The sequence below is a fragment of the Orbicella faveolata genome, unplaced genomic scaffold, assembly GCF_042242905.1.
Source record: "Orbicella faveolata isolate gen_17 unplaced genomic scaffold, um_ofav_v1 contig_3, whole genome shotgun sequence".
In the NCBI taxonomy this organism is placed as follows: Eukaryota; Metazoa; Cnidaria; class Anthozoa; order Scleractinia; family Merulinidae; genus Orbicella; species Orbicella faveolata.
This window is the reverse complement of record NW_028301558.1, coordinates 12403517-12427992: the sequence shown is the minus strand read 5'-3', so window position 1 is coordinate 12427992 and position 24476 is coordinate 12403517. Positions and strand designations below refer to the sequence as shown.

Here is a 24476-nt window from a genome sequence, read left to right as displayed (position 1 = left end):
AAGTGTTCTCTTTGTGAAACATGAGCATAAAGGGAAATAAATGGTTTCATTGTACAGGCACATAGACATTATCCAACTATTAAATTTGCAGCTGAAGCATCAGCAAGGAAACTATTTTCCCGGACACTTGCGTCTGCCAAGAGTAACGCTTCAGTACACGTATTTCCGTCTTCCTGCCACCCACCAGAGGACAGTAAAGGCTTCAACAAATGTGAAGCACTTAGGTTGCTTCACACGAACCCTACAAAAATAACTTTTGCAGGGAGTATTAGATAATTTTAACCACGCCTTCACGTGAGAAGCTATCCAGATAGTCTGGTTCTCTTAGAAGTGAAATGCAAAAGAAGAAAGACCGCTCTTCAACAAAAGGGAAAAACGTACAACAAAAAACGCCTTTTGTCCCACACGTCAATACCACCCAGGAGTGCCTAATTTAAAGAAAGCCTTGAGGAATAAATGGCACTTAATACAGGATCAGCCTTTGCTGAGGAAGATATATAAAGGGAGGCTCCAATTACTTCCCATACCCTTACGCAAAGGGGAAAAATCGTTCAGACACACTCGTGAGATCCAAACGTAACTCTAAAGGCAAAGAAACGACATTCTGCGAACAGCGGGAGTCGTGTAAAATATTACCCGGAAGTCCTCAGCTACTACCCCGATGCTAGCTCAGAATTTAGACTAGGGGCATTGGGGGGTTACTGGAGATAAATAACATTTGACATCTCTTTTATAGCTTCTCTTTTAAGATCTTTCATAGTCTCTTATGTAAAAACAATTTATGCGATTATGACCGATAATAATCCATAATTTTAAAATGAGAAACAAATAATCCAAAAAAAAAAGCAAACAAACAAAGAAAAAAAATTAGTCATAATCCGTGTCCCGTCTCTAAAAACCCCTAATAATCGATATCCATAATCCTAAAACCCTAACGGGGCCTCTATAGAACCCAACCTTTTCACATTGTTTGTCCTTCGTATATAAGCAGAAACCAGGAGCCATAATCGGGGACGGAGTCCGTGAGCGTGCGCCATTTCTAGTATTGCAGCTGTCCCCAAGGCTCGATTTCCAGCCGTTTTGTGAGCCCGCGTTCCTTGCCCCACACCACTTTGGGAGGAGGATAAACAACGGAACTCCCAAAACGGCTGGAAATCGAGCCTAGCCTGTCCCCATAATATGGGACAATTTTGCTATTTTTGGAACAAATTGCGCCATTTATATCACTGACCAAGTTGTGTTCCGCGGCTTCTTTTACAAGAGCTCCACATTACTCCACTCACATATGTTGAAGGTTAACAGCTTTTCCATAAAACAGCGAAAAACTAGTCGGATATATTAGGATATATCAGCATTTTGGGACTTCAAAATTTCCTTCCTCATACCACACGCTTACAGGGATCTCGCCAGAGTCTATCGCGACCGAAACTTTGAAAGTAAAAAACAAAAATTGCAATTTTGAGTTTCGCCTGAATTGTAAGTAACGCTTGATGTTTCATCAAGGCCCAATAAGTTTACGTCTGTAGATGCTGCTCAGTTTTGTTTGTGAAAAAATCCAATAAATTGTCTGTTGTCGATGGATAAGAGCGCCCACCGATGCGTGCCTTGTACAGTCAGTAAACACGACAAATTGGACTCCCGTGTGAAAAGGTACATCGAACTCACTGGCAACATCTCTAGTTTTTAACTATGTTTAAGGTTGATAAATGTTTGAGAACTTATTAAAAGCTTAGCTGAAAATATGTGAATACGGCAAAAATAACTACCAAAGTTACGATGACGCTTCTTTAATCATCTCGAATATAGCGATTTCGATTTTGTTGGTCGAGTTATCAAAACTCCTTGTCTATTTTAATTTCGCAGTGTAAAATTTCACTATGTTGAAGAAACGCACATGATGTTAGCAGCCTTTTGGTGTTGGTGAAAATTGTTGCAGCATCTCAGCACAAAAGATAACAAAATAAATCTTTGTCAAGATTCGTTGACAACAACCCCCTTGGACGATCCGGTCACATGGTACAAAATCACACATGCTGGGATGCAAGTTGCACAGTGGGACTTCCAAAACAAAGGCAGGTCAAGGTGGACTGGTACGAGTTACTTTGTTTTGGAAGTCCCACTGTGCAACTTGCGTCCCAGCATTGTACCATGTGACCGGATCGTGCAAAGGGCCCACTGAAAATACCGACTCGGACTTGAAAGTGCGCGCGCTGCACTATGCAAATGAAATATTGGCACGCGTCAGACTATATATCAAAAACTTTTGCAAACTCGTCAAACAAGCAGAAACAATAACTTGAAACATCAAAAACAGGTTTTGGTTATGATTAAGCATTATTTCGAAACCCACAAATTAACTCGATACCAGAATAGAGAGTTTTGTTGCATAACTTTTCTTTACAGAGCAAACGCAAAAGCTTACTCGTACAACTAGGGGGAGCAGATACTACTCATTCACAGCGTGAAATTGAAGTCTTGTTTTCGACCCTGAAAAATTCACCTTTTTTATTAGCTCAGAGCATAAAACAACATATAGCACCCTGGTTCTTAGTCCTTACCTTATTCCCTGCCATCGCTGTGAAAAATCCGCAAGAGAACCTCGCAAATTTCGCCATTTGATCACGCAACACGACAACATCCACGCGAGAACCCACGACATGTGCGTGGATCCGCGCGGATATATGTCGTCAGGGTGGCGCAATTTGTGCTAAAAATAGCTAAATTGTCCCATATCATAGGTACGCGCGGATCCTAAGACTTACGGTTACGAATAAATTTGCTAACTAAGTATTGTTAATTGTTTTAATGACAAGCAACTTTTGAGTAACCTTTTTAACGGAAAATCCGAAGTTTAAGATTTTCCGGAAACAATCCAAGGAAGCTTTTCGTATCGTTTGCCCAACAACTTTCCCAGGGTCTCTCATTTTCCCGCCCTCTCGGAAAGTGAGGGAAGATGAAAGACCCTGGGAACGAGGTTGCCGTTTGCCTGAGTTTCAAACTTTTTTTGTAAGCGCCCTGTACATGTAACTCGCGCTCCAACTAGTCACAGCTAATATATCATACTGTGTGTAGAAATTACTGGTTCATTTCTTTGTCGAGGAAAGTGTTAATCTCGATCGTTTGGGCTTACGTACGTCACGCAACGGTGTCACGTTAAGGTTGGCTTATATCTGTCAACACTGTGTTACTGCGTTGGAAAAGAGTTTTTTTGAATAATAATAACCTTTCTGTTTCGAGTATGAAGTCTGGAGAAAAGATCTTTGTGAAAGTTAACTGTCAGAGTCATTATTTTCAGTTTAAGAAGCTTTGTTTATTTTTATGAAAAGAGGAATTTCATATATGGCTGTACTACGCAAAGGTTATTTTATGTCAAACATCGTTCACTGGTAAATATGGAGCACGGCACTGAAACGCGCGTGACGAGGCATATGATCGATCAAACTGGAACGTTGTTTTTTAAAAATAGCGCATGATGTCACTATTTCCGGGAATTCAGGCATGAGAGTGAGGCAGGGAATTTCCCACCACTTCCTTTTCAACATGGACGACGAAGGTTTGATAAAGTCATAACATAGTAGACAGGAGCAAGCGTGTTAGCTGCAAAATATACAGTACAGTATGGGGGACCAAAGGACGAAGTATATACTTCTTCAGGATCGTGTTGGGCAGACAGTAGAAAGAAACGTTTTTGCCCTTGGCCTTTCCACGAAGTCAACACCAACACAAGTACTGCGAGGCGACTTACTGGAGGCTCTGCCCGAAACTGAACAACCTCAGGATTCAACCAAAATAGCTCTGGTCGGAATTGATCGTAAGTCTTTGCATCTTGAATGTACTTTGGAGTATCTGACGAGGCTCTCTGACGAAGACGCTAACTTACTTTTGGCTATTTCATCGCTCGAAGAGAGATACCAAACATTTATGGACAGAATTCGCCTCGATTTCGGGCGTAAAATATTACTGGGACATAAAGTTTATGTTTCTGTGAAAGGTGTTTCAAAGAAATTGCCGGGTGTTGTGTGGTACAAGGGTGAATTACCATCGAACAATGGAACGATGTTTGGAGTTGAACTGATAGTAAGTATACCAGCTTTCTCATACCTACCCTGCTTATACTCTACATCCAGTTGATGCATTCTCATGATCAAGCAAAATTTCTAAGTAGCATTTTAGGACAAGACTTGCTTCCTTTTATGTATTTATTTAACTCGGAATATTGTAAGCTATTTTTGGAGTTGTGGGTAACAGGACAAATTGTATTTCTTCGCTCCTTCTTTATCTCCTTGCTTCTTTCGCTTCCTGTTAGACATTTACATCCCGCTGACCATGTTGTATTGAAGTTCAATAGTGATTTGAGATTGAAGTTGAGGTTGATAAGAGGATGATCTAAGAGAAGCGATCCTTTTTTTAAAATTTATTTTAAGCTTTGCATCGTGCTGTGAAAGCTATTTTGTAATCTTGGTCCCATGATTGCAAGACCAATGCACCATCTAAATCTGAAATTGAAAATCCAATGGCTTAAGGTGGCTCTCTATGGTTTTATGATTGCACGTGTGCATAGGACAAAAGCTCAAGTAATCTGCACGTGCTCAAAGGAAAATGTTAGTGTTTTTTTTTATTTTTATGACGTCAACATGAGCGCAAAAAGCAAAACTGACAGTCAATTTTCTCGCATTTCCTGGGGTGAATTTTTTTTTAATTTGGCTCAGTTGTAACCACATACAATTCCTATAAAATACCTTATTTTTGTTAAAATCTGTCAGAGCTAATCTGATCTCTTTAGAAGAACGACAAATTACAGAGTATTGGAAATGACATTTTATCAATTCAAAATGTCAGGCAATATCATTTCTGTGATATGGCAAAGTATTAAAAACATTCACCGAAGGAGTATAAGTATTAAGGAGTTTAGGCCAAAATGAGGAATATATCTGCCTGTCATTAGATGAGATGTTGCCATGGCAATGGCTTAAATCCTAAAATTGACAGGCAAAAATAAGCCTTATTTTAACAGAACCCATACTGGTAAATCTCTACAGGGAAAACTTAAAGGGAAATTAACTGAGTTTCCTTTTCTAACTTGGGCTCTATATGGAGGAGGTTCATGAATACTCTAGAGAGCCACCTTAAGTGAAAGAAAATTTGTTTTTCTGGAGCTACTGCACTGTTTACATTACAGAGTGTTTCTTTGGAAATCATTTTTAAAGCACTGGGCAAGAAAATTTTCTTCTATGTGCTTCTTCGAAGTTTACTTCGAAAATGGAAGCTGTATCATTTTTCTGCATGACTGATTAACATACACAGAAGGTAGATATGGCAGACCACTCAGCCAGCGTCCGGGATGAGTCGCATGAAAGCAAGGCTAGTCAGGCTTTGATGTTTTGTTTTGACAGTGCTTCCCCAGAAAAGTCTTGCTCTGTCGTTGATCTGGTCTGTTTTGTTTCACCCTCCCTATGAGTTTCCAAGTTCCTGAATGCCACCAGAAGGGAGTGAAATCTTCCACAGCAGAGAAAGTGCTTTTTTTTTCGGTTTCCCCATTCGCCTCTGAGGGTAAAGTAGACAAAGGAAAGGAGTTCACCATCGCTGAAAGAACTGTTTAAGTTTGTTTGTTACATTTCAGGCTGGAAGATCTTAGAAAATGTGTATTAAGCAATCACATTTAGCTCCAAGTCGTTGTCATGTGGCTCTATGCTTTCATTGGTTTCAGCAACTGGGGCCATTGAAGTTCAGTCACTTGGCTATTACACCGTAGTATTTGTTTCTTGGGATTATGTGCAAGTGGATGCGGACGTAAACTACTTCTTCTTTTGAGATAAAGGATGTCTTTCAAGAAGAGCTTTTCTTTACCTTGGGGAAGGTACTGGCTATGCAAATCATGTTGGAACACCACTAGACACCACATAAGCTGGTCATTTGAATGATTTTTCTAAGATCTTCTAACCTGAAATGTAGCGAACAAACTTTAGTTCCCACGCTAATCGTGAACTCCTTTCTTTCATCTCAACGAATTGCATCGATCCACTATTTTCCCGAAGAGGCGAACGGTGGAAGCTTTCTATCCCTTCTTGTGGCATTCAAAAACATAACAACTCATAGATACAGTGATATAAAACAGAAAACAAAAGCACAAGTTTTCTGGGGAAGCATTGTCAAAACAAAGCGTCAAAACAAAGCATCAAAGCCTGACTAGCCTCACTTTCATGCAACTTGTCCCAGGCGCCGACTGAGTGGTCCGCCATATTTGCATTTGGTGTATGAAGTGCCAAGACTTGTATTCTAATCTAACCTAACCTATGATTGAAACCCTGATTAAAATTTGAAGGCAGGAAAAGGACAGGAATACCAAGGAAAACTCTTAAGTAAAGGCTAAATTTCATGATGGTGACACTTACATTATTAAACAGTTTTGTCACTGATGAGCTCATGGCCTCAACTAACCAAGACCCACCAGTGCACTCAGTACCACTAGGTGATGCCAGCAGTTCAGCCATGGAAAGTGATAGTGAGGACGATATTGTTCTTGCACACTATTGCACCACTCTTTTCTCTGAGAGAGAGGTTGATTTAGAAGGAACTCACAGTGATATACATTTAGTGCCAAGAAGAAAGATATTTATCTGTACATTGTAAATATAATTCCCATCTTACAGGAATCCTATTCAAATCTTAAGTAACCAGCAAACATCATTGCAACCTTTTATTTAATTTATCAACATCTTTTTTCTAGAACAACCAAGGCCTAGGAACATCTGATGGGACATTTAGAAACAAAAGATATTTTACTTGTCCCCAAGACAGTGGTGTTTTTGTTGGACTAGATAAAATAATGCCTCGAGAAGAGCCAGAGTCTAGGTCTCCACCAAAAAACAACATAGCTCGTCTAAAGGATACAGTCCTGACACCATTCTTGAAGGGGAAAAGTGAGCAGAAATCATTGCAAGGAAGAAAAGATATTGAAATGCATCAAAGAGTTGTGGCATTCTTGGATGATAATCGTGCTATAAAGGGACATGTGCGGTATATTGGTGAGCACAAAGATCGCAGTGGAAATCTATTGACACTTGTGGGTTTGGAATTGGTAGGTAATTTTTATGTACTTGTATTTTTCAGTTAACAGTTATATAATAGTGTTGTTTTATCTTCATCATCTGTAGTGACCAGTGAGAACTGTCTTTCACATCTCAGCAATTCTTTGATCTTGAAAGAAATTGATAACAAAGTTAATTATGTGGTAAAATATTGATTGCTGGTGAAATACAGTAATTCAAAATTTGTACTGTGTACGTGTATGCAAAGCTTTCCATCTACAAGTAAAGCTGGCACAGAAGTATAATGAGCAAGAATCAACAGCCAACGTTATGTAATTATTATACTAATCAGGGCTGTCAATAGGGGCTGTAACCCGTTACCTGTTTGATGGACCCTTGATGTTACAGGTGAACTCGCCTGTAGTTGAGACGATGCACCCCTTAAGTAACAAGTTTGATGTGGGTGTGGAGATCAAGGCTACAGGTGAATTAAAATTTAATGACAGCCCTGCTAAATAATTTCTTAAAATGTTTGGTGTTGAAAATTAAGGTACATGGTATTGTTGATAGAGTTGTTCACAGGCAACATAAACTCCCATGGGGGACTTCCATATGAAAAGGACAGGGGTGTTTGTCATACTTTTTAGGGGTCAGAAACCTCTTAGAGTGTTCAGCCTTAGAAGGTCCACAGTGGGAGCTTTTACTGTCAGTGCCTTTTAGGGTGTTGATCCAAAAAATATATGACAGAAGATAATGTGTTGTGTTAGAATTGATTCCTCTTAGGGGTGAAAAACATTTCAAGCCACGCCCACAGAACCAGATCTTGGTACCTCTTTGGGGTTCTTTTCAAAATTTCTTATGAGTACCCCTGTCCGTTTTATATGGGAGCCTCACTCCGGACATAAATTACCACATCTACATACATCAATGCTACATTATGTACACTGTAATTTTTATAGAGAACACATGATCTAGGTGAAGCTAGGGCCTGTGGTCTAATATAGAGATTTAGGCATGCCTTAAAGCAGAGCTCCTGGGCCAGTTTGTTCAGAGCCTGATTAAGCTAACCCAGGTTAAGCGAGAATTTTGATTTGAGTTTTGTAACTTTGTGGTGAAGTTCTCTATATTGTTTGGCCTTCTGATTTAAGTTAGAACAATCTTAAAATACACAAAACATAAGCAGTGAAAAGCATTTGTATACAAGAAAAATTTATAATTGGGTTAACTTTTAATCCTGGGTTAACATTAACCGACTTCTGAACAATGTGGCCTTGTTTACAACAAGTTAACCTGACATGAGCCTGCAATCCAAATGAAAACTATAAATATGTTAGCAGCAATAGAGAAAATCTGCAGACAAGTTTATTTGGCCTGATGCAAGAATAAGTTTGAAGAAACTCAAGAATTTTTATGAAGCCAATGAAACTGGCCTCAAAGGTTTACTTTGACATAAATGTACTACTTGTTAGTTTAAGCATGTACTGGTAAATACATGCAAGCTCTTTGACATGCACTGTAAGATGCCATCGATGTTTTGTTACACCCATGCATCACAGGGCTAGAAAATGTGACCCATACAGTCGCATTTGCGACTTAAGTTTACTTATTTGTGACTAGAAAAATGAGAGTAATCACAAATTTGCGACTAGATTTTGCCTTGACTGACACAAATTAAAAGGGCTAGCAGTAATCTCAAAGGAAAAAGAACATTACTTGCAGATGAAAGACACAATTTATTCAAATAGCTATAATAAAACAAACCCACAATTCTTTGATCGCCAACTGGATCACCATGTTTGATTATTCTAAGGCACACTAAAGTAAACAACTCTCTCTCTCTCTCTCTCTCTCTCTCTCTCTCTCTCTCTCTCTCTCTCTCTCCCCCCATAGGTATCGTCAGGCACTTTTGTAACTTTTGCCTCCTTTTGCAATTATTTGTCCATTTTTACGTGTTAACGCACAACATGTTGTCAGTGGAAGCCTTTCACAATGAAGCACTTGCACACCAACATTCGACAAATAACTTTAAAATCAAAGAGGTTAAGACGCTTTATTATGGCAAGAAGGTTACAAAAGGTCCCTACACCGTGGTAAGCACTTTTTAAAAAGCCTTCAGATCGATTTCTGTACGAAGTTGTAGCTATTACCTTACCATTTATATGCCACACGATTCTCTTAATTACCACAGTAATTTAAATTCAAGATATTGCGCCCCAGAAAATTTTGTCGTGTATGTATATGACTTTTCATGTCCATGAAAAGAATCAGGATTCGGAAAAAAGCCCGTTTTTTGTATCGTCAGTTTCAAAAAGTGACTGAGCCACTTTGAATTAACCAGCATCCACAAAATTATCAGGAAAGTTTTAGACGTCTTTTGTGAATCTGACAAAGAAAACGAGAAGTGAATTGGATGTTTTCTGACTTTTTGGCGAATGTTTTAAGTTACCCATGTCTTAAAAGTGGCAACGTTACAAAAGGTCCCTATTTGCTAGAAGTTCCAACAAGTGATTTCGGGTTAATTTCTTTAGAGATCGGAAACAAAAGGGCAACCAATCTAGACATTACTACAGTAGAAATAAGTGATAAAAATTTCAGGCCTTTCCTATAAAACGCAAGGGAACCAGCACCACGAAAAGGGTTTATACAACCTTGCCGCATATTACGTTATCGGGGATAGGGATATGTTGGCTATACAATTGAATGTGTGACTCATTGCATTGGTGAATGACCATGAAAGGTATACTGGGAAAAGCTTTACATGCAAGAACCTTGCTTGTATGCTTTCCTACATACCAGAAAGGCATCCAAAAGGAGCGTTGTTCATTAATAGTGCGAGCGTTTACAGATTGATCATACCGTTTGTCAAACAACTACCCAAAGGCTCTAGAAGAAACTAAGGCTCAAATTTAATCATGAATATCCTCAAAAACAACGGGAATGGGATGGACGCAATTGATTACATTAAAAGACAAAGGCAGCAACCAGAAGGTACTGCGATTAGTAACGCAAAATAAGATGCACCACGCCTGTAAGTCACGCGCAACTCAGGACCGCTCATATAGTTTTCTTTTGCGTACATCTCATGAACATCTTAGGAAATTGTTTTTGTATGGTTGGCCTGCCATTTCATCTCTGTTTTTATTTAAATTGTTCTTTTTGAGAGGATTTTGCAGAGTTTTATTTAATCCAGGTGTCTAGGGAGGAATTCCCAGTAAGGGTTTGGTTAAGATGTAAAAGGGAGCAGCTGAATAAATGCTAACGCCCCCTTTTCCTCTTAAAAAATTTACATAAGTCATACGTTATTAGTGTTACTCGCTAAAGGCTATACTAAGAAACCATCTCCTTTTCTATGGGTTTTAGTGTTATTTTTAGGTAACTTTATTTTATTAGTCTCGATTATTTTGAATTTTTCGAGTAGCTCAAAAAGCGCAGTCGTTTAGCTCCAACGCACGGTCGCACTTGTATACTACACTGCACTGCACCGCACTACGCTACACTACGCCACGTGTATCAGGTGTATATGTCTTTGTTCGGCTCATCAAAAAGCTCGCCTTATTAATCACTCAGATATTTTGCCCGATAAATGAGGTAGGTTATTGTATTTTATGGCGTAGAAGTGCGCGCATGAATCAGTTGATGGGCCCTTAAACTTACCACTGCTAACAAGCAAGGCGAGTGGGTTCAACATTTTTAGTTAACAGTATGCCTGTCCAGATTGTTCTAGTAAATTGCAGCTAACTTGTTCCTACCAAAAGGAAACTTATATAAGATAATCGCAGTTACTGAAAATACATTTCTGCTAAATCTGAAAAGTTGTTTTCAAAATTAAGTTTCTCTATGCAGAGAAAAAGTGTCACGTATTTGATTGTTTGCTACGAAGTTTTTTCACATTCCCAAAGGTTGCAATAAGTTGCCAGGCACAATCTTAAATAGGCCCATTGAAGAAGGCGATCAGGGGTTATCGCGGACTACACCTCTCCCTGGCTGTCTGTACCTCGATTTGTTATAAAATTCTTGTATGGCAAGTTATTTGCAACAAGTGTATCTTGTTCACATTCGGTTGAGTTAATAGAGAGGTTAAGCATGATGTTTACGGCAAACAGCAAAAATGGAACTTTTGCCGCCTGTCTTCAGCTGTCCGTACAGTAGAGAGTGAAAATATTTGTATTTGCAGTGAATAAAAGAAGACATTTTTCTATTTTTTGTGTGATTTATTTAAGGATTAGAAGAAAAGAATAAAAAATCAGCGGTAATCTTTGCCATTTGCCGTCTGCCATAACCGCTATGCTTAAACTCTCTAATGTTTAAGACACGTTCGGTTCCAATGAGTAAATATTAAAGACAGAGATAATAGAATGTTTTTCAATACCTTTTCAGCACGAAACTTTGGTAATTACAGCAGCCAATGGTAGTTTACTTGAATTATTCTTAACATACATTGGTGGCGCGATATTTCCAAAATCGTGTCATCTTTACAAGCCAAAAACTCACACTTTTCTAGCCGAGGCTTTAAGGGAATACCTCAAGAGGAAATGTATGGCACTTCATGTACGTTACATCTATTGCCCCTCTTTTCACGGTATGCCTTGCCAACAATTTGACTTGAGAAAGCGCAATCACATTTATTGCTACAAAGATTGTAGACTTCAACTTTAGTTGTATTCAGCAAGCTGGGATAGCCAAAACGCCCGACTTTGAAAATTTCCAGTTATTTTCTTTAAACAGAGTGCAGAATATGGGCAACTAAACAAGCCTGCAAGTTTATCACATCCCATCAGCATCAATAAGCTATTTATTTTGTTGTAGTTGATTTCCTATGAAATAAATATGTTAGTTCCAGTTATGTTAACAAGAGTAACTAAATTGCACCTTGTTCTTTGAAAATTTCTGAGCAGCACAGGGAGTAATAAAATTAATTAAAATTTTAAAATGTGTGCTTCAGCTTCAATTTGAACTACTTGGAAATTCTCGTTCATTATTAATCAAAAAAGGAAATGAATAAAGTGAGATAAGTGTACTTAAGGTTATCACAGTTTATCATGTGGATAACCTGATTTCTCAAGTCTTATTTTCACTAGCAACGCAAGCAGAAGCGTATGCACAAGTGCAAGCACAAGCGTAAACACAAGCGCAAACACAAGCGTATGCAAAAGCACAAGCGCAGGCACAAGCACAAACGCATGCACAAGCACAAGCGCATGCACAAGCACACACGCAAGCACAAGCGTAAACACAAGCGAATGCACAAGCACAAGCGCAGGCACAAGCGCAAACACAAACGCATGTACAAGCACAAACACAGGAACAAGCGCAAACACAAGCGCATGCACAAGCACAAGTGCACGCGCAAGCGTAAACACAAGTGTAAACACAAGCGCATGCACAAGCACAAACGCAGGCACAAGCGCAAGCACAAGCACAAACACAAGCGTATGCACAAGCACAAGTGCACGCGCAAGCGTAAACACAAGTGCAAACACAAGCGCATGCACAAGCACAAATGCAGGCACAAGCGCAAGCACAAGCACACAAACACAAGCGCATGCACAAGCGCAAACACAAGCGAAAGCACCAGCGCAACCATAAGCGCGACCACAAGCGCATGCACAAGTGCAAGTACAAGCATAAACACAAGCGCATGCACATCCACAAGCATAAGCACAAGCGCAAACACAAGCGCATGCACATCCACAAGCACAAGCACAAGCGCAAACACAAGCGCATGCACAAGCACAAGAACAAGAGCATGGAGAAGCACAAGTGCAGCCACAAGCACAAGCGGAGGCACAAGTGCATGAACAAGCACAAACACAAGCGCAAGCACAGTAATTCTTACTTTACAGTGAAAACGGCCTTGACGCGGGCAAAAGCACAAACGCAGGCTACAAGCACAAAGATCAAAATGTTTCCTTTTTCTTGCGCTTGCGCTTATGCTTATGCTGCAACAAGTGAAAATGAAGTATCGCTCAGTAATAACACAAACACAAGGATATTTACCACACCTGGTTATGTTTGGCCAATGAAAATACTGGATCCAGATCACCTCGCGCCTAAACAGTTTGGAAGGTTCGGGTGATTTTGCTTGTGTATGTGTTTGGGTCAAATTGCGTTTTCACTTGGGTCATCCCTGTTGCTTGAGTTTGTGTTTGCGCTTGTGCTAGCGTCGCTAGTAAAACCAGGCTTTAAAAACGGGAACAAAAGAATAAAAAATGCTTAAAAATGCTCACAATTACAAAAGTGCCAGTTTGTTACAAAAGTGCCCTATATTGTTACAAAAGTGCCCTATTGTTACAAAAGTGCCCTATCAAGAGTTACAAAAGTGCCCCAATGACGTTACAAAAGTGCCCTAGGTTACAAAAGTTCCCTACCTTCGTTACAAAAGTTCCCTATCGGGTTACAAAAGTTCCCTTTTGTGGTTACAAAAGTGCCCGTTCTTATGGCTCTCTCTCTCTCTCTCTCTCTCTCTCTCTCTCTCTCTCTCTCTCTCTCTCTCAAAAATTTCAAATTGGCTACCCCTGTTTGAAATCGCCTTATAATGCATTGCAAACCCATGAGCATCTAGTATGTCATGTATGTCTATGGATTGAGTCTCTTCTATTTGATTTTGGGACTAAAAATTTATATTTAAACTTACATTTAACTCGCCAAATGGCGACTTAAGGATTTTGTTAATTTCGAGCCCTGCATCAACTAAATCTGATCAATAGTGTCATGCACAGTTGCTAAAAATAGCTTACATCACTAGAGACCCCCTACATGACTCAGACAAAAATTCCAGTCTAGTAGAAGGTATGGGCGTGTTGTATTCTAGACCAGAAAATTGAATGGAAAAGTAAAAACTGTTGGCCCATTAGCTTAAAATAAATAATGTTAGAGAGCAAACACAGCAGCCATAGGCAATATAACAAGGGATTGAAGGTGTCCAGAAAAGATCCTAAATATCACAAATTGTACAAGAATCTTGCACAGCTGCAGTGACAGTCTGACAGATTCCTTGAGATTCCAAAACCTCCAGGAATAGGAAGTTGAGAAATTATGGCGGGGTGGGTTGCAAGTAGCCGATCAGATACTTTACGCAGGAACATATTACAAAGAACATTATTTGCTGTTTATCCAGGTTTAGATCTTTAAAAGACGAGTTCTTTTAAGAAAATCTCATATTTGATGATCTGAGCTGTCCACTCTGTTGAATATGATACACATGTAGAACATAGACATAATCATTATCCATATTAAATCCCAAATGCACGGCTGAATGAACGAACAAATGAATGAACGTTTGACTCAGTGACTGTCAGTATATACATTTCATAGATGTCTCCGGTGCTACAATAATTATATGGTGCGGGTCAAAATTGTTTCAATGTGCGAAGACAGGGTGGGCCAGTTTCATTATGACAAGGTAATGAATCAGATCAGATTTACAGTATTTCTTTGTAAATGGTATTTCTTTACAGGTGGCTTGCTGCTTTCTTGTAAGTGATTGACCTGAAAGTCGGTACAAGGATGATAGTTTTTGTTTTCTGCTAAGGACGTAAGGAGTGTATTTGTAAACAACGCTCATACAAGAGAAGCCTGTCCTATTTGTTTTATGACTGTTTTTTTTTCATGTTTCTGTCAAGCAGTTCTGAAGTCAGAACGAAAATAGTTTACTTCATGCTTAAAAGTTCAATTCTCGTGGCCTGAATCAATTTTGGAAGGCCTTCCTTTCTTCTGTGGTTGAGGCCGAGACTTTTCGTTGTCTGTGGAGAAGGAATTTGAAGGTGAATCCTGTGTAATTCTGCCATGGATTTCTTTTGAGTTGTGAAACTCCCTCAAGTGCACAATGCCCGGTGGATAGTATGTTTGTTTTTTTTCTCTTAAATACCATTTAATGCCATAATTTTAAACGAGTCCAGCCCGTTTTCATCTCCGTTTCTTTTTGTGACCTCGGCATAGGACTCAATAGTCAGGACCTTGTCAAGTTCTTGCGGTGCCATTTGTTTCAAGATATTTTCAAGATGGCAGGACTGCACTAGCTTCAGAAGACGTTCGTTCATTCACTGTTTTGTGGAGCTGGGCGTATTTTGACTATGTTTATTCACAGCAACAGAGTTGAGCTCTTGTGTTGCTTCGTTTGAAAGAACCGGAAACCTGGAAACATCTGCCTTCTTGAGATGGCTCTGAACTTGATGGTGTGTGGTTTTCATTTGTTTATGTTTTGCTGGACTCGGTATCATACGGATCTTGAGTAGATGTTGAAGAAAAATCGCCAAAATATTCGTCAAAATGGACACTGAAAGGTAGAAACTTCCATTAAAGTAGGTCTTCAGCCTGAAGGAGCTCATAATCGTCATTCAGAAACTGTAATTAATTAAATTCGTCAATTGTTTTGGGAAACAACAACGATAACAACAAAGTTTTGGCTGTAGTAGTTGCAAAATTCTCCACACAGTGGCTTTTTGCCTTTCATTTTCCTGAAATTTTATTGACTACTTTAAACTAACCTTAAAATCTGATTGGTTGTTTTGTTTTACTGTCCCATTCTCATATGCTGAGAAAAAGATGTGATTAAGACCAAAAAAAAGTGCGATTTGGGAATAAATCGCACCACTGAGAGCCAATCAGATTGCAAGGATAATCAGTGATTTCAAAATAGATTTAATAAAAAGTCAAATAATCTCTCTCTTATTATCATCGATGCTCTTTGTGCCAGTAGGTGCATAAGGCTATAAACATATATTTGGCTAAAATCCTTATTCATGAGTAGAATCACAAGATACTGTTAGTAGTAAGTTCAAAATATGGAAAATAGTGTTAAATTTCATATTTCTATTTCCAGTCTTTTGTTGCTCACAGTATTGACTGGGGCTAAAAACAAAATACATGGCAGATCACAAATCTCCATACTTTATTTAATGTTTGTCTCATTTTTTTGTAGAGTTAGTTGCCATGGAAATTATGGCTGCTTCTATTCCTTAGTTTTTGGATAGTCAAAAATTAGCTGCCCGTTAGATAACTTTATTATCTTATAAGACAGTCAAGTGACTTTGTAGCGTTATACGTGTTGCATTACTCCAGGGTGCAACGAAAACCAATTTTCAAGCTTGTCCCTTTTTTTTTGGCAAACTGTAACTTGTGTATTAGCCCAAAAGTAATCTTCACTCACCCCCAGAAAATGTCTTACTAGCATGATTATTTTAATAATTTAAAATGTAACGTAATACAAACTGCATGGAGAAATACAGAATCCACTAAATGACATATCGGTAATTGCAAAATTCACTATCCTTGAGTTATCAGACACATTTCTTTGCATGCTGTTACCTACTCATTGTTTGCATAAATGTTTGCCTTGCCCTCTGGGCCCATCGACATTCAAGAGCACATCTAAAACTGCACAACATTACTACATGTACCAAGACAGTTACAGCTGTACTTCTATTATATCCTTACTAAGATACCTGAGAGGGCCAGTACTTAAATCCATCAATCAGAATACTTTAATAATGTTATCAGGCCAATAATTATTTTAGTAGTGGATAAGTCAAAATTTCTACAGCTCTTTTTCACTGATGGATAAATGTGTTATTCACTAAGCTTACTTAGGACTGTACTGGGAGAATATAGGCCCTCAGGCTTGTTTGTACACACCTTGCTATGCTTGATCCACATTGTCCAGACCTAGGATCAATTTATTCCATAACTGCCCTTGCACTTGATTAGTAAAATACACATATTACATGTACATGTATGCATTTTAATGTGTGTAGGATACAATGGATGGAAGTGGAACTGGAAAACTATCTGGAAAACAACTATTTGTCTGTAGAACAAATTTTGCCCTCTTTCGCCCCATTGAAAGTGTTATACCCGAAAAGGACTTTCTTGTTGGACACTCTAAGAATATTACAGGCCGGATGACTTTGGAGAAAGATAAAAGACAGGAGCAAATTCGCAGTGATGAAATGCTAGCAAGATCAATGAGTTATTCTGGTGACACCTCAGGTAAAGTATGCATTTACTTGTTGGTGTTTCTGGCCCCAAAAGGCTGTTTCATAAGTGTTTTGTACCTCAACGTGTGAAAATCATGTAGTATATATAAGTGCTGTAACTGAGAATACCTGAGATCATATGACTACGACTTTACATGTTGATTGTATTTCACTCATTAGATAAGATAAGATAAGATAAAATTTTATTGTACACTCCTTATTCCTATTCCTATTATGTTAGTTATCCTATTCCTCATTCTGGTTTTGTTTGCCACAGTAGAAATTCTACAGGTAGGATCCTGTTAGGGTCCTGTAGAATCGTGGCGGAATCCTATTAAAGTTAACAAGAGATCTTGTGAAAGTTCTCATGTAAGATCCTGTATGAGATGTGGGATAACTTACAAGATGTACGCGATATCTTACTACATGTAAATCCTGAACAGGATCCTGTAACTATGTAAGATCATGTAGTATTGTCTAGTTGCAGGATCTTGTTCAAGTATTTGGATTCCAAGAAAGATCCCACCCCTATAAGATGCTATAAATAGTATCCTCCCTCCATACAGACACATGCAACATGCAATGTATAAAGTTGTTTTGTGATGGATATAAATTAAATAATGATGATGGTGATGGAGATGGTGATGACACACATGCACAATTTCAGATGTAGGGAGTGTCTCTAACAAGGTGTTATGTTAGTTATCCTATTCCTATTACGTTTTCTAATTACCGGCACTCATGGCCATGAAACTGTAACAATTTGTGCAAACTGTTAGAATAATAATTTACATAAAAGTAATTCTTATTGGTACTCTGGTCTCTTTGTTTACCTGTTTGAACTGTCAAAAAACACTTCTTCAGAGAGAAACTGCTTATTTAAGTGTAAAAACAAGTCGATAGCACATTTTGAAAAATATGTGACTTGCAACTAACTGTGTAACACACTGACATATTGGCTGGTGACATGCTATATTTTACTTGGCTAAAACAAGTTTTAACAAGCATGCAATATTTTCTACTCATCTAGTCAGGTACAAATAACAGTATGTTTTGCAAGCCTTACCACAGCTTATAAGAACCACAATTGAAATTCCTAGAACTGTTCGTATTGGTCAGCAGAAGTTTAAAAATCAATTAAGTTTGAGATGTTGATCACCCTTTGTCATTCCCACTGTGGTTTGCTTTAATTTACATTTTGAATCACAAATGCCAAGAGGCTAGCTAATAGAAAGATAAAACCTTCAAGCCAAATCTTAACTTTAACTATAGACCGGTAGTCTGTGACTACACCATAGTTGGCTACCTTTACTCTCCAGCCTTGTACTACATGTGAATGCACTATATATATATATATATATTTTTTGGCCTGTATAATGCAATAATGGAAATATGCTTTTTGTCAAGGTGTAAAAGTTTTAAGTAGCATTAGTAATTGAATGTTATTCCAAGTGACGTTAGTCATCGTAGTGTAAGTAATGTTAATTAGTATTGTTAAGCAACTTGAGTTATCGTATTGTACTGTAAGTAGTGTAAGCATTTTTATTATATGGAGAAGAGTGTTTTACTGGGACCCGAGTGGCGTATTTTCCGTATGTCACCTTTGTGAGTGTCGTATCGTTCAATGAAATCACGATTCCCGCCTTTTGCTTTTGTTGAATTGGTTTCTCCATATAATAAAAAGAACATTACACGTTGGCTCGAAGATATGAATTTTATGTTCTCGTGGCAAGAACAATATCTCTCGAGTGAGCTTTGCTCACTCGTGAGATATCTCTGCAATATTTCTCGAGTGAGCTTTGCTCACTCGTGAGATATTGTTCTTGCCACTCGAACATAAAATTCATATCTTCTCGCCACCGTGTAATATCCTCTATGTATTTTCAGTAGCGTAAGTGATCATATTGTATTGTAAGTAATGTATGTACTACATTGTAAGTAATATAAGTGGTGTAAGCCTTTGTATTGTAAGTTAAAAAAAATGTGAATGCACCTATATTTTCCTCAGGTGAGGCATCTTCAAAACGAGTGAGAAGAAGAAGCTTAGTTGACTCAGCTGATGTCATTAAGGCTGCTGGGGAATCCAGCCAAACTGATCCTACTGCGTTCATCGAGCAACAGCGGCAGCTTTTAAATGAAGTGGAGAGTTCAAGACAAACTGGTAACAGAGATAGTGATGGACATAATGATGTTGTCATGCAGGATGAAGATAGGACAGGCATTGCGACAAAATTAGAATTTGAAGAAGGACATTACAGAAGCACATCTCCAAAGAGTTCTGTGAGAGACAATAGGCCAATTACAACCCAGCCTGGTTTCTCTAATTTTTCGAGTCAAGAAGATGCAATGGTGTATTCTGAGTACGTACAGATTGATAAAGAGGAGTATGTAAAATTGATTGATAAACATACAAGTACCAGAGGTGGTAAGTGTGAAACAACCTGTAGATAGCAACAGATGAACATTTATTTGATTGTCTCACGATTGAGTCACTCTGATATTATAATTGCTGTTATTATATGGCTAGCTCCATGAGCGGGCAAGACGAACCAAATCCTGCACTGTGATTGGCTACCCACTCTGTCCCACAAGAAAAAATTCCCAAAAAGCGTATAATGAATCCTTTATTGACCAAGCTTGTTCAGTCAAGATGGCTGGATATTGGCCTTGTTCTTTTGTTACAAGTTTATGGGCCTTGACTCTGTCTCGGTCCATAAACATGCACAAAAAGAAATTTGCCAATATTCACCCATCATGGCCTCACACTTGGTCAATAACCCATATTAAGTTAATAACTTCAAAACTGCTATGTATAATAGTGAAACCTGTATTAAGGAGGCTCAAAACAGTTTTGAGCACTTAAGATTCTGATGCGTTGTTTTAACCACTCCTTATCACTTGATATCACCATCATCGTATCAAATTACTGCCCAATCATTGGTGAACATGTTCTTATCATTTTCTTGACACAATAGGTTACCATAGTGACAGTATGACCTGTTAAAAGCACCCTTAATTACAGCTTTAGGGGCTTTTAATTCAAAAACGGCTCTGTGAATTTTTTATATATTGTAAAAATTTTGATATGCTTGATAAGATGCAATGTTTGGCAAAGTTTAGAAAATTCTGTGCATGGGGTTCAGAGCCACCTTAAATTTTCAAAAGTTTACTTTGCATACTGCGAAAAAAATTTTGAAGGATAATAAACTTAATAGCCTCCATTTGATGCAAAAAATTGCTTGGATATTTGTCCTTTGATATTATCTGTACCTCAAAACTCAATGTTCGCTTCTTGGAACAGATGATGTCCGTGGACAAATATGCAAGCATATTTTCGCACCAAATGGATGCTATTGTAAATATATACCTAAACCGCTTTTAAGCAGGCACCCTCAATTTCACTGTAGTCTGCGTCAGGTGGCAAGGGTGATGTCACTATTTCTAACATGCTGGTTCATTGCTATTGGTGCATTACATTCTCTTTCACAGGCCCACTTTATTAACTGCCGTTAGACTGTTATGCTTCTTTATTGTGGATAGCCATCCTGCTTATTCTGTTTTCAATATGGCAAATGTGATTGCTGTACCTTTTAGGTGTTAAAATGTGTGGATTAGTGCCACTGCACATGCATGTACAGTTAAATTTAAGGTGGCTGAAAACAGTGATATTTCCATGAGACGTCTGGGCTCTAGCGCACACTTCTGCGTGAGGCATCATGCAATCTTTCAAGGGTACGCAAGATAGCATATGAGATTTAAAGCTTGTGAAAATCAAAACAAACATGGCGGTGTGAGGCCTACTTCGTAAAACTTTGTTTTCTGCCAGGTTTATTGAGCTGTTTGTGTTATCAGTTATTTTTAACTTCAAAAACATCCATCCTTTGGACAATTTCAAAGGAAAACATCCTTTTAAATCGCTGTGCTGGAACTTAAACACAAATTCTGATGTTAATGTTGTGATCAATCATGCCAGCTATCAATCTAAAAAACAGCAGGGAAAAAACTACTCTTCAGGTTTTCTTCGTTCTTTCTACTTGGCTAGTCTCACCTCCGGGTATTTATGGTACTCTTCTTTTACTGCTTATGCTGTTAACGACAACAGGGAAAAAGAACACTCTATTCGCGGATTATTTCCGTATATTTACACGGAATTGCAGGCTTTACTGATCAGCAGACCGCCCTTACGCTTGTGCAAGGTGCGATCTTGCAAAGTTGAGATTTTAATTCGCATGTAGAACGCGCGCTAAAATACCTTATCCACGAAGCTAATATCTCAAAAACTGATCCAGTGACCCTACTTTTTTAATGCAAAAAATATTCAAAAGAAAAAGCGGAATGGATGTGCAAAATTGTAAAAAACTGTGGAATGAAATTTCTCCAACTTGGAAATTTCCGTTTTTCTTAATTTAAGAAAAATTCACTCCACATAATTTTTTATAATTTTGTCTGTTTCTTCTGTGTGTAGTAAAAAGATTTTTATATAAAAAGGGGTCACTGGCTTAGTTTTTGTGATGGATGCAACTGACGGTAAAAAGTGAGTCAAGTTTGTTGCTATGCAACAGGAGGACAGTACAACCTTAATTTTTGACTTAAACATGGTGGAGAGTTATCTTTAACAAATAGCACAGCCATTGAAAACAGTACAGTTCCAAGCCTGAAAAACCGCACCTAGTTCTATAAGTCTCAAAAAGCAGAAAACTGTTTTGAGCCACTTTAAATTTTGATCCACATCTTCAAAACAAGATTCTACTACCATTACCCCTGCCCCCACTCTCCAGGGCAGTTAAAATTTAGTCTACATTTTAAGAAGGTAGAAAAATTTATTTGCAAACGTTCCAGTACACATGTAGTACCAGGTGAGTCCTTCTTTCTTTGTGTTCCAACATGGGGTTCAAAGCTAAATTGTTTTCCTGTTGTAAAAAATCTTCTTAAGCAACCAAATAGTAGCAAGCAATTGCCTAGACCTTGAGCAACCGATCCGTCACTGCTACTAAAAGTTGTCGAAAGTAATTGAAGTAAAATCTGAGTGTGGAAAAAAAGCTCATTAAATGCCTGGTTCAAATTTGATCTTGAGAATACAGTCATAAAGTGAGCCTGCGGTGCCTTTAGCACTAGTGTGTGATAAAAATGAAATGAGGTGTACGAGACTGAAAGCTGTCCATCTGCCTAGGAGTTGCATACAATCATTTATTATATGGAGAAGAGTGTTTTACTGGGAACTAAACCACTCGTAGATTCCATACGCCACTTCATCCGGGACCCGAGTGGCATATTTTCCGTATGTCACCTTTGTGAGTGTCGTATCATTCAATGAAGTCACGATTCCCGCCTTTTGCTTTTGTTGAATTGGTTTCTCCATATAATAAAAAGAACATTACATGTTGGCTCGAAGATATGAATTTTATGTTCGAGTGGCAAGAACAATATCTCACGAGTGAGCGAAGCTCACTCGTGAGATATTGTTCTTGCCACTCGAACATAAAATTCATATCTTCTCGCCACCATGTAATATCCTCTATGTATTTACATCGACATGTAGGTTATAACTTTACAATGGAGGGGTTGTAGATGTAGAGGGAGATTTGAGGGCAGGGGCATAGCAGGGAGGGGGGCCTTAACAGCAAAATCTTTAAAATCATGTAAAATATGTTTTTAGACCCTGAAAAATATATAACACGTCTTGGGTTAAATGGAGCTTTATGGTATTTTTATCAACAGGTGATTCCAAGGTACTTACACAAGGAACTTTGCAGAATTCCACAACTTCTACAGTATACCCAAACAGATGTGGCAATGAAGAAATGCATGCAGAAGGAGGCTTGGGTGGAAATAGAATGCCATCATTGGCAGATGAAGTTGTGTCAGATTCTAGCTTGAAAGCGAGGGAGGAAACGGAAGATGCCATCACATCCAAAGAACCTTCAGAGCAGCAAGAAATGGAAACAGCTATTCTACACTCAGAAGATAATTTAGCAGCTGGTAAAAACACAGGTTTGTGTTATACACAGGTATTCACCATCATGAAACCAATGTTACAAACTAATTACCATGGCATATATTATCATTTACCCACAAGCCATATAGCTATATAGCTACAAGCCAGCTGTAATCTGAGAACTTAGGTACAGGTTACAGGAACCAGATTCTTACTAGACAACAGTCAGTTCAGTTTTGGCAACAATAAGCAAAACACATGTATTCTGGGTTTGTTTCCCCATAATATTCTTAAGGCTGGTTTTCACTGGCAACAGAGTCGGAGTTTGAGTCATAGATGGAGTCATAAGAGCACTTGTAACCTAGTAAAATCGAAAATCAGAGTCGTAAGCGGAGTCTTGATGGAATCGGAGTTGGAGGAATCAGAACGTTTCCATTTCTTCTGATTCCGTTTACGACTCTGTTACTTATAATCCAGTGAAAACTAGATTGTCGGAGTAGGAAGCAGAAATGGAAGAACCAAGCAATCATAAGGTCCAGATTTGAGCAATGTGATTGGTTTATTCTTTCGGTTCTGCTTCGGACTCCAGCCATCTAGTTTTCACTGGATCGTAAGTGACAGAGTCATAAGCAGATGCAGTGTTCTGCTGCCGACTCTGTCGGTATGATTTTCACTAGATTTTATTGCTCTACTCTTCTGATTATGACAAGTTCCGACTAAGACTCCATCGCTAGTGAAAACCAGTCTTAAGTAAGCACACCTGTCAAGGTCCTGTGATGTTGATCATTACAGTAAGTAAGAAGCTACTCTGAGACTTTGTGCTGCCATCAAATGTAAACCTTACATCTCAGAACATTTAGCACTCCCACGAATGTGTGTCCTGCCATGCTAACATGACATTCTCATAACTACTCCTCAAAGAAATTATCCCTAGTGATACAATGTATGTTGTACATGTATGTACGAAAATTTGACTACTGATCAGTGGCTGGGATAATCAACATTTAATTTTTCAGGCTGCCCAAACTACTGACCTTTTTTCTGTTAATTTTTCATCCAGGTATTGAGGACACTCAAATGACAGTTGACATTCCCCATGGTTTGGAACTGGGTTCCATGGTAGAGGTTCCTATGGCGGAAGGTCTTCCTCGATATGGTGTTATTCGTTGGATTGGAAAGCTTCCGCAGGTGAAGGATAAGCTGGTTGCAGGTCTAGAATTGGTAAGAATTTAAAATAGGTGATTGACACTCTGGTATTTTGCCTTCACTACCCAACCGAACACGCTCAAAGGTTGAGGAGTGGGCGTGTTGGTCAGCCAGGTCCAAGGGCACATTGGTCAGCCAGGCCCAAGATATGTTTTAATTGCGACAATAAGCTTACAACAAAGTGGATAAGAGATACATCAAGTAACGTCTTACATGCGCCAAAGCCGGACACATTAACCCCAAAAACCTCTTGTTTGGAAAAATAGGGATCGTGTACCCCTGACCAAATGCATTGGCACCACCTCTGGGTTTTTAAGGTTGATCTATAAACAA

General features: G+C 38.6%; 1 protein-coding gene across 1 annotated transcript in view; it reads left to right on the top strand.

Moving 5' to 3' along the window:
- Window positions 1–3509: 3509 nt before the first annotated feature.
- Window positions 3510–24476, top strand: part of LOC110046301 (ubiquitin carboxyl-terminal hydrolase CYLD-like) — a 30004-nt gene continuing 9037 nt past the window's right edge. Inside the window, exons 1-6 of the mRNA XM_089298660.1 lie at window positions 3510–4077; window positions 6728–7078; window positions 16781–17015; window positions 19011–19427; window positions 22721–22993; window positions 23998–24158. Coding sequence (XP_089154786.1) covers window positions 3619–4077; window positions 6728–7078; window positions 16781–17015; window positions 19011–19427; window positions 22721–22993; window positions 23998–24158 — 1896 coding nt within the window. The 5' untranslated portion in view covers window positions 3510–3618. The remainder of the gene's footprint in view (window positions 4078–6727; window positions 7079–16780; window positions 17016–19010; window positions 19428–22720; window positions 22994–23997; window positions 24159–24476) is intronic.